We start from the raw sequence: 16,389 nt of genomic DNA on the forward strand, positions 1-16,389 counted from the left end.
TCGACTGAACAGTCGGCCATTCAGTTCCTGCCAAATCCCACGAGAATTCAGAGATCTAAGCACGCATTTTTATTTAAAAGTACATTCCACACGTAAAAATAATTCCTCACTTACTGACCTTTTTTTAAGGATGTTCTTCATCTGCCCTTAAAACAACTCAGGATGCTATTTGTTTCATACCATAACGTTGTGTTCACGTAATACGCATCTGAAACTTTTTTGTGTACACCTCCATAGCTGCAATGAGAATACTAAAATACTCACTTTTTTATAGTTTGCTCCTGCTCCAGGTATTTATCTTGCACGCATTTTTCAAACACCGCCAAGGCACGTTCACCTTTCCTCACACCGTTTGGACATTTGTGTTCTTTGGAAAAGTCTGTAGATAAGAGTTCAGACTCTATTTCCTTCAGCAAATCATCCTGTGAGGAAGTCTGATGCATGGTGGAAATAAGCTTCTTTGTGCAGTCTGTGTCGTAAGGGCTTTCTGAGTAGATTTTGTCACTAGATTTTTTCACAAAGTCAGATTCCTCCCTTAGCTCCTGCAGTATTTCCATTAACGATTGTTCGGCCTGATTAGTTTTTGGATCTTGTTCAAATTCTTCGCTAGATAAACGCCCTGGCTTCGTGGAGCCCTCGACCCTACTTTCAGAGCAGGTACTGGCACCGCAGTCCGCCCCTCCGCTGTCGTCAAGCGCAGACTGCTGCTCCTGTCTTTCCGCCAGGCCCCCGCCGCCGCTCAGGTCAGTGGCTGGCGGATCCTGGTCTGAGGGCAACAACCTCGATTCCATTTCCAGGACGCCAGCTCCAGCTCCAGCACAAGCGACGTTTGAACAGTCCTTCGCTCCAGGTGTTTCGTCAGCCCTCCTGGTATCTGGGCACCTCGAAGAGGCGTTGCCCGACAGGTTGACTGGCTCCGGCGTGCCTTGCGTTTCTGGTACATATTCCTCCATCATTTTCCTTCAGAAATGTAGAAGAATTCGTATTAGACAACATGCTATATTCAAAATCAAAATTAAAAGAGATTAAGAAAGGGGAAGGAAAGTCTACTGGAAAGTACAATTGAAAGGGCAAAAACATTTACATACGACAGCTATGCAGAGTTTGTTGTTTTTCTAGCCTTTTACGTCAACTCTCCAAGTTTTTCTGAAGGAGGGTGATAAATCAAGGAAAGCAAACACGAAGGAGTGGGACAGTAAATGCCAACGCAATCAAAAAAATAGAACTTTTTTAGAATTAATAATTCTATGATTTAAAACCAGAAAAAGTTCAAGTAATCACCTTTGAAAAACATTTCAGATATAACAAAGAAATATCTAAGAATCGTGTGCTTTTTAGCTTTCATTGTCCCACACATGATTTGAAAGCAACAATATGCCTTCACTCACTCATTTTTATAACACAGGGCAACTCCCGCATCTGGCAAGGGAGAAAATACTTCTTTACTGTCACATCCTCACCTATTACCCATACAACGAAACCCATCTGTACCCAGCAACCCAAAAGAAGAAGGGGGCTGGGGGTGAGATTCTCTTCTCCCATCTGCTAGCAAGCAGCAGAAATCTCTCGCTGGATGAGCACAGATGGTCTGAGGCAGATTTGCTCTCCCAAAGTAGCTTGCAGAGCAAACATTTGAGGAGTTGAAAAGCTATGCAGAAAGTGTTCTTCCAGAAGGACACCGTACTGTGATCCAAATAGCTAGAACATTTATGGAACAGCCTGGATACAAAGTTGGATCTTCTTTTTCAGGACTCCCAGATGGTCAGGTGTCTGGAAAGCCTGCTGGCATTTTTATCAAGCACAAGAAGCTCTTATCGCACCATTTCCATTAGGAGAAATTCATTACAGCAGTCATAACTTTTAGATGTCACCCTGCTCCCCATACTGGATAAATTAGACTATTTATAAACAGAAGTCAATTTTTTCATTTAGGAATTCAGCTCAGCTTCTCCAGCAATTATCTCGAAGGAAGCAGTAACTTTGCCATCTTGCAACATCAGGCCTGTTTTCACACTTGCTTTCTCATTTGTTTAGCTTTCTCTCACACATTTCACACAACTGGAGTTGTTCAGCTACACGCTCCAGACTCTGCACTTGAACTCAGACCGAGAGGAAGCCCTCTGTGCCACCTGGCTCAACTCCTCCAAAGTCCCTGCCTTATTAACCAACACTGAGTACCACGGCTTACCCCGTTAAAACAGAGGGATACACGAACCCCATCCATTATGTCTGTGACTAATTGCTACCACTACGCTCTAATAGATAAAAAAAAAAAAAAATCAGATAAGGAAAAAAAGAAGTAGCCTCAGCTCAGCTGTTTCTATCAGAAAACACAATCAAAAAAGACCCACCACAAGTACCTGAAAACACTGCCGGGTAATCCACAGGAGGAAAATAGAAAGGGAAACTAAACCTAAGGCTGAGAATGAAAGAGAACATGCTATGGCAACAGTAACAAATGATCCAATAACAATTCTACCTCTTTAAGTAACAAACAGACCTCTTTTCCTTTTTGGTTTCAAAACAAAAAACTAAACACCACAGTCTCTAAAACAGTACAAGTCAATGGGAACCAGAAAACAAATGGTAACTAAACTACAAATGAGAAAGAGGCGGTGAATGGCAGAGTTCTTACACAACATACAATGTGAAACGTTTACAAGGATTCCCACTTTACAAGCAAATCTTCTCTGACACGAATAAAATTCCTGATCCCCCCTTGGCTTCAAGTATTTATGCTTAGGTCAATACCAGAGCCAATGAATCCATCCGCTTAGTTTGTCCAGCCAAAACAACTGCTCTTTTGGTAACTATCTACATTTTGATAGCTCCTAGTAATGAAAGTTCAAGATGTTCTACTGTTAATCTAAAAAAAATAAACGAAACAACCCCCATTTACGATCTAAATTGGCAAGCAAGGAAAATGAATACGGCAGCAAGAAAAAGCATTGAGCTCGACAGTAGCAGAACGCTAGCTTCTACTTAATTAAAAAGCTGTTAAAAATAATGACTGAGACTGGTACATTTAACACAGTCAATAACCATCAGATCCGCAAACAATGCCGTTGTTCAGAGGGAAGGCAGAAATTCACCTCCTAGTATCTTGTCACGGGCAGCTTCCAATCCACACACTCAGCAGATGCCTGTTAAAAAAAAAAAAAAAAAAGACTGTTAGAATAAAGCTGAGGTGCAACTTTTTCCATAGCGGTTCCTCTAGTTTAAGTCCTTGCTGACACTTTCTCTGGAATGATCAGAGGGAAACTTCTGGCTCAATTTAAGACTTTCCTGAAGTCTAAGGTGTTATAACCCCCCCAACTGTGTAGCCATTTGATGTTTTGCTGCCTCAAAGCTGCTCATCGCTGCCCAGCTGCTGCGGTTCACTCCCACAAGAAAAGAAGTGGTAAAAGCAGATAGGGGAGCTTCCACCTAAACCTCAAGGCCGGTCAGCAAACTGGATGGTATTTCTCCTCACATGAGAGCAACAGAAAAATAAAGCTCTGTTAGACTGTACTTTGGAAAGAAAATTGATTTTTAACCTTGTCGTGTTACTTCCTCCTGTAAGTAAGACTCTGAATTAATATTAGAGACTAATAATAGAGATTAATCTATTTGGAAGCAGAAGTTATTTGCATAATTCAAGCAGTTACAGAGCCATAAAATGCCATCAACTCCTTATCCGTAATATCATGTACTTACTATCAGCCATGAAGTGTAGGTTTTGTATCAAACGCATGGGGAGTTTGAAGTGACTGTACAAATCTGGTAAAGCTTAAGAGTAAATTCTGAGGATTCGGTGTTCCCTGCAGACTTGCTCTGCATTTCAGTGGTGCCCAGAATGGAATTCCCTACATTAAGAATGTTCCCAGCCCGATTCCAATATATTCAATTCTACATCTGTCTGCCCAAATCGATCCAAACCTGTTCCTGCCCTGAACAGATGTTTTCTTTCCTCCTGCTGCCACCGCACAGTACTGGTTTTCACATTCCTATTACTATTTTTAAAATAGAAACAAGATCTTACCCTAGGATCAGAATTTTATCTTCAGAAATATCCAGCCAAAGAAATCATGCGGGGTAGCTGTCAATGCAAATTCACCTTGATATTCAAACGTGTCTCTGGCATATCCAAAGTTTGTCACGTCTACCCCAGGCAACTAAATAGAGCAGATACCTCGTTTGTAAGGCCAGAGACAGAAAACTGCAGTAATAGCAAAGAAAAGGCTCCTGCTTGGTAAGCAAAACTGTGTGTGTGAAAGTAGCTTAAAGAGATCAACGCTGCCAGCCTAGCCCCAGCTGGTTGAAACGAAATATGATAATATTCGCTTCTTTCACATCAAGCATACAAATACAGCAGGTCCCAAACACGCCTGATACACACTTGACAGCAGCTCGATGTTTTTCCAGGTTCCATCTACGCCTTCTGTCACCCTCCCTACCCTAAATGACTCTTCCAAAAGTCGGGGAAATAATGAAGTTGTGGTACCACTTCCTTACACGCCAGCCCTACCAGGGCAAGTCTGCACACAGCGGGGCAGCAGAAAGCAAAGTGCTGCCAGGGGAGCACCGGCGTCCTCCTGCGTCCCCCTACACCCTCAGCCGGTCACTCGGTCCCAAAACCCACCTGAGGCTTCTCCAGCCCTTCCGCACGGGACCTGGCTCACGCAGCAGCCCACCTGCAGCGCCTGGGCACGCTGAGACGCCCAGGGTAGGAACTGTCAGGTGAGCACAGGGAGGGTAGCTCAGCCCCAGCGTGCCTGCCTCGCACCCCCAGCACCCCCAGGTACCTTGTGAGACTGCCGGGCGCTGGCACGGTGCGGGGAAGGCTTCCTGCAGCCAGGCTGTAAGGCTTCTGCTGCTGTGGCAGGGCCACGCTTTGCAGCCTTCTCCTACTGCTGTGACTTAAACGTGCTTGTCTGCCGAATTGCTGCTGCAAAACTGACGGGAATCAAACTCCGGAAGATTTTGAGGGCCTGCAGGTACAGTGAACGGCCAGCACAACTTTTTAAGGGAGTGTCTCACAGACACATACACGAAAGAAAGCAAAGACTCAGAAAACCAGCAGCAGTTTTTTCATTCACTGCCTTTGGACCAGAACAGAAGCATCCTCTCTAACCGCTAATCAAACGGCAGAAACACGAACAGAGGTGACAGTCACTCGAGCCCTTCAGCTAAGCACCTGATACAAGACAGGTATTGATCCGGGGGGCACATCAAAAACCTTGCTACATGATCCTGTAAAATACAAAAAAAATATATATATATTCCTTGTGGCTACCTTCAGCAGCAAGCACCCTAACATGTTGTTAAGCCCTGGCCTCAGGGGCTATCCGTAGATAAGAGGTAAGAGCACACAGAAATGCTTGCAGAATTAATGCATGCAAAAGGTAAAACTTGCAAAGGAAAAAATGTACAGGTTGCTGGAATTTATTTGGGTTACATCCATTTACGTTCTATTGTCTGCAAGTAGCCTATCTCAAGGTTTAAAGTGACTTAAAAATTAAGTCAAATAATGTTTAATATTTAGCTACCGTAACAGTACAGACCTGATCTGTAAAGTACCAGCCAGTAAGATCAAGGTCTTAACTCGTCCTATGAAATCCACCTGCTAAGTGGACAAGTCAAGCAACTCCTTCTCACGCAAGATTTGCTCTCATTCTCGCAAGACGAGTAAATACCACGCTACAGCACATTAGCTGGATTTCTGGAATAAAAAAAGTCTAATTATGGTACTATACTCTTGCTGTGACAACGTATTAGGGTAGTAAGGTACCTGTTTATTATGGTATTTTTACAGGGAAATGAAAATAGAACTACCAGAAAAGCCAGTGATATCATCTCTGAACAGTAATTTGACTGTTCATTAACGCAAGATTTACTAGTCCACATTAAATAACTATTTAAGAAAGCAGTGATCAGACATTAATATTTAGTTCCTGGACTACAACCGTAGCAGTTACCTGCAGCGATAAGAAGCCAATTAGCAGTTAGAAGACACATCACCTCTTTTAAGATCTCTTCCAACTCAAATGCTGATTTTAATACTGCTCCACGTTCTGAAGAACTGAGAATTAATTTTCATGCGCAGTAACAAAAATAAATTTAATTACTGTTGTTTTAGGATCACTCTTCCAAATACACTAAGAGATGACGATAAACGCCCGGGTGGCAGAACACAAGCCAGCAACGGATAGCTTCTGCAGGTACAGCTCGAGATACAGGATTCCAAATAAAAGTATTTCAAACAATACCTACACTGAACCACCAGACTAACTCCTCTATTCACCTTCACTAGAAGAACTCTGAAAATTTAAGAAGTTTTCTGTATTAGCAGAGAGCTAAGACCTATCACATTCATCTCAAACTTGCAGCTTTTCTCCCTCCTGCTCTCTGCTCTTCTTTTGCCTTTCTACCTATTGCCAATGCAAAAGTGAAAGAAGATGCAGCAATACAGGCGGAAGGCAGAGGGAGGAAAACCGGCAGCAGTCCTTCATTCCCATACGTGCTTTAACAATAAATTCTCATTTCAGAGGCCAGTCACTGAGCACAAAAAAAGAGCAGTTTCTCCAACACTCAATCCTCCCTTTTTCTCTGCTGAAAAGACCATACACCCTACTTTTTACGATGCTCTTGACACATTCAGCCGTCCATCAGGCTATCCACTGTATCACTCAGAAATCTTCAGCCCCGTTCCAACACTGCTAATTTCCAGCCACCAGAAGTTAATTCATGACGAAAGCAATTCCCTGTGTGCTTCCCGCTGCCTGCACAGCTCTCAGCAGGACCACAACCCTCCCCTATCCTGTTATTAGGGGCACGCCTTGAGAATCTGGTACATTTTAATTCAATATCATGCCATTTCAAACCGCCTGCCTTTTCAATCTTACGGAACACAAACATGATCCTTTTAAATCCTGGACTACAAAGACTTCCTAAGCAGATGCACCGTTAATGCCAGCGTTCAATTTCACGAAGCAGAGAGTTTGAACCATGCCTCACGTACGCTGTAAACAGCGGAGAAGAACAAAGAGGCTTCAGGCAATTTCAAAACACATCTAATGACTCATTAAATGACAGAAGTATAGGAAGCATTTTCTGAAGCTAGACTGTTGAGAAAAAATCACTGACAGTATGGGAAAAAAAGAAAACGTGCATCTTGTCACCAAGTAACTATCCCATTTGGGCTTTTACCAAAACAGAGTAAAGAGTGACAGAAGCATGGCACTGCCAGGACATGGGCTGGCTGTTCAGGTCAGTCCCAGGTGACAAAAATCACTGCTGTAACAGAAAAAGAATATATTTAAGCTGCCAAGCTTAGCTATACAGTAGAAAAGCTGGACAAGGAAGGAAAGAAACGGACTAATGCTTCACGAGTGTGTGCATAATAACAAAGACTTGCTCAAACCTGAGTGGATTTTGAGAAGCAGTAAAGAGTATTGAGATACGTGCCTCGGAGTGAAAGGAGTAAACGTTCTGTTAGCAAGAAGTTAACACCATAAACGTAGTTCACTGAACACCAGACACAGTCAGCATTAAACAACGTAGTGGTCAGTTGCAGCCACTTATGTCAGTTCCTTCCGACAACGAAGGGTTCGCATCAGCTTTGCATAGATGTTCTCCCCTCATAGCTGTGCTACGAGACCTTGGAGCAGAGCCTCTGGCGAAGAGAGCACCATCTCCTTTCCACCAAGAAGGCAGGGATGCAATCCACAAACCCAGGGAACCACAGCTCTCACATCAGCAGCTAACACCACATGTGCTCTTCACCTCTGGAAATGTGAAAAGCATCCAGATAGGCTTTATAGAATCCGAGACAAGCTTATTTTTAAATTACAGCGTAACTTACAAAGCCATCCTCTTTCCTCTTTCTTATCTGTCACAGCAGAGTACTCAAATTTCCTACAAGCAGTGGACTGAAGTCTAATGACTAAAGCTGCAGTAGCGGCACGATGCGTTTCAGAGTGGGCGTGGGACAAGGAAAGAAGTGACGAAGCGCTCCACGGCTCATGGGCAGCTGACACCCCCAGGCAGTGGGGTCCTAAGCACCATGACCAGGCAAACATAAAGAGCTGAAACACCCGGTGACACCAACACAAGCAGCCCACGTTCCAGAGGTATTCATATGGTCACGCTGAAACTGCAGCCCGTACTGCAAACTAGCTACAGAAACACTGCGCACCTCTACACAGCGCCTTTAGAGAAAACCCCTACCTACAGGACAGGCCCCTTGGAACTGCTCCAGAGCAGCTCTCTGCACTGGGATTAGAGATCCTTGCCTCCTGATCCGTCCTTAAACTCTGTTCTGGACCAAGAGCTTACAAAATAGCTGCTGTTATTATTTATCTTGCTTTTCAAGATGGCACCATCCCAAAGTAACACCCCCCGGAGACTCAACAGAAAATCTAAGTAAACGGCTTTAAGCAGCAGTCTCTTCAGATGCCCTGCAATTCTCACTAGCCTTCCACCTCACTTCTAGTTTCTACACTCATGGTAAACTAAAGAGAAACTTCATTTAGCTCAGAACCAGAGACTGGCTTGAATTGGACAGGACCTTAAACACAATCCAGTTCCAACCCCCTGCCATGGGCAGGGACACCTCCCTATTCTCTATCACAACAGAATAATAAGCACTACTTTCTTTAACCAGGTTACCCTAAAACAAAGACATTAAAGTCACCATTAGCAACCAGACAACTCTCAGAATCCCAGAAACTGCTATTTCATTTTAATTTGGGTTTAATTTCTGATCTATTACATTTGGGTAAGAAACGAAGCCGTAGGGCAGCTCGTGCGCTCTCATATACAGAATGAATCTCCAAGCAGACCGCTAAGGAAACAACTGATGCTGGGGTAGGACAATTTTCTCCCTTCGTATAGTAGCGTTGCTCATTTTAAAAGCTACACTGCAACTCTTCAAGAACTTTTCGCATCTCTACTAGACAACAATCATTTAATTTGGGATAATTAGTCAGGACTAAGTGAGTGCCAACCTGTCATCACAAGAACTCTTGTTAAAAGTTTTACGTGACAGTATGACTAAAAATAAAATGGAAGAAAAATCTTACAGCTTGTGTTAGCAGGCAGCTGAAGTGTAATCCTAATAATACCTTCACCTAGACTAATCTGAACAGACCAAACCTACCTTTGTCCAACACGTCAAGTATGAGGTTATTTTGTTTAATTATTTTCCTAAAGCAAATATCTTCAGCTACTGTCTACTGCTCATGACACTGACCGGCAAAGCCCACTTCCCTGTTGTTTCCAGTTAGCACCCAGCGTACCTGTACTGGGCATGGCATCTTTCACAAGAGCTCCACCTCAAATCGCTTTCCCAGTCTAAACAGTGCATCACCAGGTAACACTGCAAAAGAGGGAAATTCAACTCCACGAGATAATTCTGTTTTCAGTTGGAAAATATAAGGAAAAGAGGATTCACTGAAATAAATTCTTGTTTACGTGACCAGATATGAGAAGTATCTCTACTGTATAGCTGCTATGTAGAGGGACAGATCAAAGATTTCAGCCAAGAACAGCTTCAGAGGAGATTTAGTTCCTAACTACTGCCTGCATGCCACACAAAACAGAGAGGGGAAGGCCATGAGGCCTTGTACACCGATGGCCTTCTTGTATTTAGATGGCACGTGTAGGAAACAGAAGAAAACCACCCGAGTCCCACCTATACCAGCTCTCCCAACATTAACTCATTTTGACCCTAGACCAAAGACTGGATATAGCTCTATACTAGACAAACGGTAAAGGACTTACGGAGCATCAGCCAGTGCTGCTGAGAGGGAAGATGTATCGACACGTGGCTCCGTCTGCATGGAAAAGCTGGAGGGCTACAGCGCAGACAGGACACGTAGAAGAGGTAAAGCTGGCTGCGTGCTGGGACACAGAGCTCTCCAGCCCAGACATAACTCAACACAGTTCCCGACTCAGCTCACACAAAGACCTGCATTGATGCAAGCGCTTGGAGAGCAGGGAGGGGAAGCGTGCATATACACAAATACTCTCTAGATTTCCTTGCTTGTATCAGTTTAGTACTTAAGCTCATTTTTCCTCTTTTTTTAATCTTACTTTATATACACACACTGATTGCATAGCCCCATGCTAAGGTGCAAAGCTCATCATCGCTATCAATTTTTTCAACGTGAGTCAAGTACTGTAGAAGAGCAGGCTTACTCATACTTTAACTTTGCTTTCCTTTGCTTATGTCACAAGTTAAACAGTTGAGCAACACTGTATGAATTCCTTCACGGTATCACCAGGTTTTCTACCCGTGTCTTGCAAGCGGTTAATATCACAATCCCATTAACTCCGCACACAGAGCCAAGTAACGGCACAACTCCAAAATAAAGTTTATCAGTTAAGGTTTAATGAGTGGGACTGGATTTGTTCCCCATAACACAGGGCATCAGGTACCCTGAGTATTGCTTTTTTGTCATTCTAGCCCCAGGCTCAGAAGCCCGTGTCTCAGGGAAAACCACACACGAGCAACACGGCCCTTTTACCCTGAGCTTCAAGTGAGACATACGGGATTATGCACAGACCTGCAATCTTCTGTGGGCAAGCTTCTTCAGCACACAACTCCTACTCTTCTAAGTAACAAAAACTGGTCTCACCTACACTGCTCAGCAACTGCTGCCATACCACCAACAGCACCACGACAGTCTTACAGGATTTTAGCATCATGCATTCAACTCTGCTCAGAACAAGGCTAATACCAGCCAGTTTAGTCACCACTACTGCCTCGTTTGCATTTGCTTTCTGACACTGACATTCTCACCTGTGCAGAGCAGAATGCTTTAATGGAGGAGAAGAAATCCTCCCTGAATGACTGAGATCACAGCCTGGACAAAGCATATATTCTACGACAGGTCTTCTCCATCGTTAACCGAGTTAGAAGTTTCATCCATTACAAAGCCGTAGCGTCATGGTATTGTTTTAGTTAAGCTACTGGTCTTAGCTTATTTAGTATTGAAGATGCCAGCATATTTGCAATCAAAGGCTATTTTCAAATGTTCTTTCCGGAACACACAACAGGGTTGTGAAACTCCAACCAAGGCGTTTCTGTCTGCCTGACCTCTGTATACTGAAAAACACCACTCACGAGGATGGTAAGGCACTGCTGTTTTCTAACCTGATCTTCCTACAGAGCTTCTCCAGAGCCCCTGAGGGGAAAAAAAACAAACAGGGAAAAAGAGTTGATCTTTTGCAGATCTGAATGAGTCAACTGAGAGCTCTAAAGAAGATGGACTCCTGTTAATTAATAAGAGGTATTATGTAACATTTGCAAATTAAAAACATTAGTATTCCATGCCCTTCTTGAAGACAGGATCATTTTCTTCTACAACTCCTCTCTTCGGAGACTGTTTTGCTTCTGATGAGATTTTTTGTTTCAGTTGGAGGCAGCAGGGTCTCAGTCTATAGTCTGAATGTAAGCTATCCGTAAGGACTACTGATTTAACAAACTGCCTTTTACCTAATAACAACAGCCTATCCAGAAGAAGACTTGCTTTTTTCCATAACTCTTTAAAAAGCCAGCTTCAGGAAATTCAATATTCGCCTAAGGAAACGATAAGCAACATACCTGTTAATTAGGACCAAAGAAACCACACTGTTTCGTTCCTTAGTCCTCTTCTCAACACTGAAATACTGAACTTTGCAATACTAATAAACATCTGTCAACAATACCAAATCAAGTAAGTCTTTTAAAACAATAGAGAATATTGTTTTAAAGCCAAGGCAAAAAAGGATGATTGAAGAATTCCAGAAAAAGAAGAGAAGGGCTCAGAGGCAATAAGGATCAAGTTTACATTTCCCCCCCCTCTAAAATGGATGACATTTCAAGTGGACTGCCTTGTCTCTTGATGCCACTTCAGAATTTCAATTTCTTCTGCTTTTAGAGCCTAACCATCCCCTCCTAAAGTCAATGGCAATGTAAGCGTTCATCGCAGTCAGCGACTGCATTTCCTTCTCAATATAAAAGAGCAGCTGTTTTCCACGCTGTTTCAACAATTTCCTTATACAGCAAAACATAGCAGGACACTGGTCACATGTGGATTTTTTAGCATGTTCTGCCTGTCACATTTTAACTTCTGGAAAGTTTACGCAATAAACCAAGCCAACAACAAAGCCAGAGGACCCTATCCCTAACCCTACATACAGGTTTCAGTCCCACAAGAGATCCTCCCCCGGCGTGCACGGTCTCACTGGAAGCACACCCACACCAGACCCACCTGGGCAGCCGATTTTCCAGGCCAAGAGCCAAAACCCACATATCTACCCCACAACCCAACTCGCAGCAGCGCTCCCTGCTCACCAACCCAGAAGGGGCTTCAGCAAACACCACCCGCAAAAACAAGGACACCGCTCACCCTACCGCTGGAAAATAACCTTCGTACTGATACAGCATAAAGCTAATCCTTGTCAGCGGATTATTTAACGGCGTAGCGAGCCCCCCGCACCCCCAGACACAGGGGCGAGCCGCCTAACGACGCGGAGAGGCCGGAGCGGGGCGCTCCGACATCCCGGCTTAGCGTCGCCCCGCACCGAGCCCCCCCGCCACGGGGACCCCCCCGAGCCCAGCCCCGGCCCCGCACGGCCCCCTCACGGAACCCACGGGCTCCCCCGGGGCTGAGGGGGCCGGCAGCGAGCGGACACCCACCCGCCCCCTCCCCGTCCCCACTCCCGGCCGCCTCACCGTGCGGGGCCGTCGGGGAGGGCGACAGCTCCCCCATGGCCGCGGCCTGACACATCAGCCAAGATGGCGGCGGGCGGCGCTCCGTGCCCGCGCCGGGCGGAGCCATGCCGGCGGCCGGCCCGCAGTGGGCGGAGGACGCGCAAGGGGACGCGGGGACGTCCTGTGAGGGGCCGGGCCTGAGGTGTTCAGGAGAATGGTTTTAGTGGTGGGGTTGTCAGTGCTGGGGTAACGGGTGGGTGGATGGTCCTGGGGGTCTTGTCCAGCCGGAATGGTTCTGGGATTCTGTCAGAGTGGGGTGCACCTCATGGCTGGCGTCGTAGGGAGGGCGGTCCCCAGGAGCTGTGTGCCCCTCGGGGTTTTAGAGAGATAGACCCCGATGCCTCTCATCTCTTCCAAGATGGGTGTGCGGTACCAAGTAACATTCACCCCTTCATCATGAAGAGAACGGCACCTCACTTTTCTATTGCAGTGCAATAGAATGTGTTAGGGTGTTACGGGGTCTGGCCCCGGCAAGCATCTGCCAGAACTTCACCGCTTTTTGCTGAGGGGGTTAAAAAAATAAATAAAATTTGCTGGGCAGCAAAAGCCTTGATTGCATCTAGTGAGAGAAGCAACTGCTCCATGGAACACGCTTTGGAATCCAGAGGACAACATAAATGCCTTTTTTATCTAATAAAAATAAATTGATAGAAGTAGGTTAGCAGACCCTGTAAGTGATAACAGTTGCATTTACTGTAGCAGCTTGGCTACCCCAAGCAATGGCATCTGTCCTGTAGGAACTCCTTAAACATAACGAACCACTTGGAGTAATTGGGTCAGAAGGGACCTCAGGAGTGCAATGTCCAACGGCTGCCCCTTGGCAGGGCTGACTTTCCTGTTAGGTCAGCCCACTCCTTTATTTTGACAAATTTGTTTTTATATGCATAGAAAACCTTACACATACAATTTTTTTTTCAGCGGTGTTGAAATCAGGTTAAGAAAATCGAGGCTCTGTTCTCCCAGAGAGGCAGGCAAAAAGGACTTTTGTAGGCAGCTGGACTCTCCACAGCTCCAGGCCCAGCATGGAGGCTCAGGTACTTCTGACTCTCAATACCCGTGCTGAAGCCAAATTTTCACCTGAACATTATCTTATCCCCAGCAGGTAGCTACTGATACTTTGTGAATGATAATGCCAAGACCACAGGTTGAGCCCCCTCCCCAAACTGTCCACACTCAAATTAAGTAAGAACAACCAAATGACTGTAACTCTTAGGTAGCCAGCAACAGCTCTCATTTGGCACCACAGATGGTGTGGAAGACAATTTCTGAGTGAGAGAACTTACCTTCTAAAAGAGAGTCATATGCACAGACTCCCCTTCTGCTGCAGACATAAGCTCTGCATTGCAGAGGCAGAAGCAGAATTTGGCCTGTTTTTTCAAAAAGTCACAGTTGGAGAGCTTTTGCCTCTTATTTTGTTGTCTTCTAAGAAAAAAAAATAAATATGCACATAACTGCTCGATTTCTAGCTGGCGTTTGTTAATTATATAGGATCTTTATAGCTCTGCCCACTGCAGGGGCTTATGATCCTCTGTTCTTCCCTTCAGCTGTAGAAGTGTCAGCATCCCAACTTTAGGGGTAAATAAACAAGGAGGTGGCTGAAGCTGCAGAAGTGCTGAACACCCTGTACTCCTCCTCACTCCTCCACACCGCTGGCACTGGAGAGCCGTGGCTGGCAACACCGAGGAGGAGCTGAGAGGAGGGCCCCATCCTCTGCAATCATCAGCAGGCTGCTCCGTTGTAATGTAATTACTGCAAGCTGATTTAATTTCACATCATGCCTTTCATATAATGGCAAGATGACCTAAAGAGTTATTATTTTCTTCATTAAGAATTGCTTTCATTAACTATTTTATTCTAAGTAAGCATGGCCTGCCATGGGTCTTTGGGAGCACCACCAATGAAGCCCCAGGAAGCCTGTCTTCTCTCCCCAGGTCAGATAAGTATAGCATTGCAGCTGAAGCTGCAGTCCTGGTGCCCAGGCCTGTCCACCATTGTCGTGTCTAATTTATGCATGGAATCGTTCAGTCCTAAGCGTGACTGTAATTACACAAGCACTCTGAGTAAGTCATACCTGGAAAAAACTATTTTCATTGTATGTTGCTCAGACTGCCCTTTGTTCGGCATGTAGCACAGTGGTGTCCCAGCTAGTTCCTAGGCACTTGGATCCTACAAATTAGAGCTAATAACACACTGGTACAGTATTACAAAACCTGCACGCAGGCAAGTCCAAAGCTCTGACTAGTATTTGCAGGCAAAGCACATCGACCTCCAGCAGCTACTGCGATGTTACTCCAGATCAGTCTCTGTGCTAACAGCGCTACCCCCAGCTACCTCTGGCACTCCTTTGCATTTGTCATTTTCCACTGCTGATGCCAGCCCTGTTCTTTTTCTTTTCAGAATTAGTTTTCACTGCTGTCATTTCATGCCCTTTCTGGATGCAGTATCCTAAGGCATGGAATGTCCCAAATGACCAAGTAACATTTAAGAGACAAAAACAATGAAATGAACAGTCGTTGTGGCTCAGTCATTCTTTGAAACTTTTAACTGCAAGAAAACTTCATGCCAGTTCACGTGCTGATAAAGTTCTGTCCTCAGTGGGATACTTGATTCTCCTTTTCATTGCATCCTGTCAGTATTCTTCCAGCTCAGTCTATAAGGTTAATTCGTGTCATTCCAAAAGACTGTTCAGACTAGCAGTGTTGCTTTGATTCATCCTTGGGGGTGGAAATGGTTAGCCAGCTAAAGGTACTAAAAATATCTGGATATGTTAAATTACAAAGATAGTATAAACTTTTTTTTTGGAGAGATTTGAATGCCAGGGAAGCATATCTTAATGCCTCAGTTATTAGTGCTTCTTAGGTACTAATTACTGGGCTCATCTTGGGGACAGAGGAACATGGTGTGGGGAGGTAATGGAGGCTGCATTGTGATTGCCCCAACTCTCTGCAACCCCGCTGTGCATACTCTGCTGCAAAATGGTGGGCAATTTGGCCATTTTCCTGAAATACCACATACTCCTACCAAATTTATCAGCAGCCACTCCACTGTAGCCAGCTTCTGCTGCTTGCCACAGTGGGCTGAAGTTCACAGGAGCCAGGAGAGTTGTTTCTCTGACTTTGGTAGGTAATAACTCAGCTGTCTAGAAAAAATTTAGCCAGCTCCTAACACGACACATTTTCTTTGGAGTATACTTAGTAGGGATCAGTAATTTGGCAGACAGGAGCCTAGATCCACGCCTCTGTGTCTGCCTGTAACAGAGATCGTTCTACCCGCCCTACTCGACTTGTAAGAATAAACTCTTCCTGATTTTACACATCTTAGCAGTGGGTACAGCAGCCTAAGCACCAGAAGAGCCACGGTTCACTTATTCTCAGTGCATGTTCAACTGCGTGGCACTGGGATCACCACAGTGCTCCGCAGGGTCGGGACGTCAGGGTGCGCCTCGTCTGGGACACGAGGAAAGGGGAGATGGATGAAGCACCACATCTTCTAGGCCACAGGGCAAAATCCCAACACTCTAAAAGAGAAGTTTATTGATTACTGAGCTTCATAGCTCTTAGAGGGAAGGCGCCTGCCCCACCGGGATACCTCACACACCACCCGCTCCAGCCGCGCCTGCAGCACGTGTTCCGCGGGGCCGGGCCGGGCCG

The 16,389-nt window shown here is 45.1% G+C and overlaps 1 protein-coding gene across 11 annotated transcripts in view; it reads right to left on the reverse strand.

Moving 5' to 3' along the window:
* The window catches only part of CCDC186 (coiled-coil domain containing 186), a 34,376-nt gene extending 20,330 nt beyond the window's left edge, over positions 1–14,046 (reverse strand). Inside the window, exons 1-3 of one of the 11 annotated variants that reach the window (XM_040563584.1) lie at positions 14,023–14,046; positions 3,093–3,143; positions 265–960 (exon numbers count right to left, since the gene is read on the reverse strand). In XM_040563584.1, coding sequence (XP_040419518.1) covers positions 265–956 — 692 coding nt within the window. In that variant the 5' untranslated portion in view covers positions 957–960; positions 3,093–3,143; positions 14,023–14,046. Of the gene's footprint in view, positions 1–264; positions 961–3,023; positions 3,144–3,696; positions 10,015–12,700; positions 12,818–14,022 lie in introns of those variants that run through there. The other 10 variants (XM_040563580.1, XM_040563575.1, XM_040563581.1 and 7 more) reach the window with 10 other exon arrangements.
* Between the last annotated feature and the right edge of the window lie 2,343 nt (positions 14,047–16,389).

Source organism: Cygnus olor, chromosome 7, assembly GCF_009769625.2.
Source record: "Cygnus olor isolate bCygOlo1 chromosome 7, bCygOlo1.pri.v2, whole genome shotgun sequence".
NCBI classification, from domain to species: Eukaryota; Metazoa; Chordata; class Aves; order Anseriformes; family Anatidae; genus Cygnus; species Cygnus olor.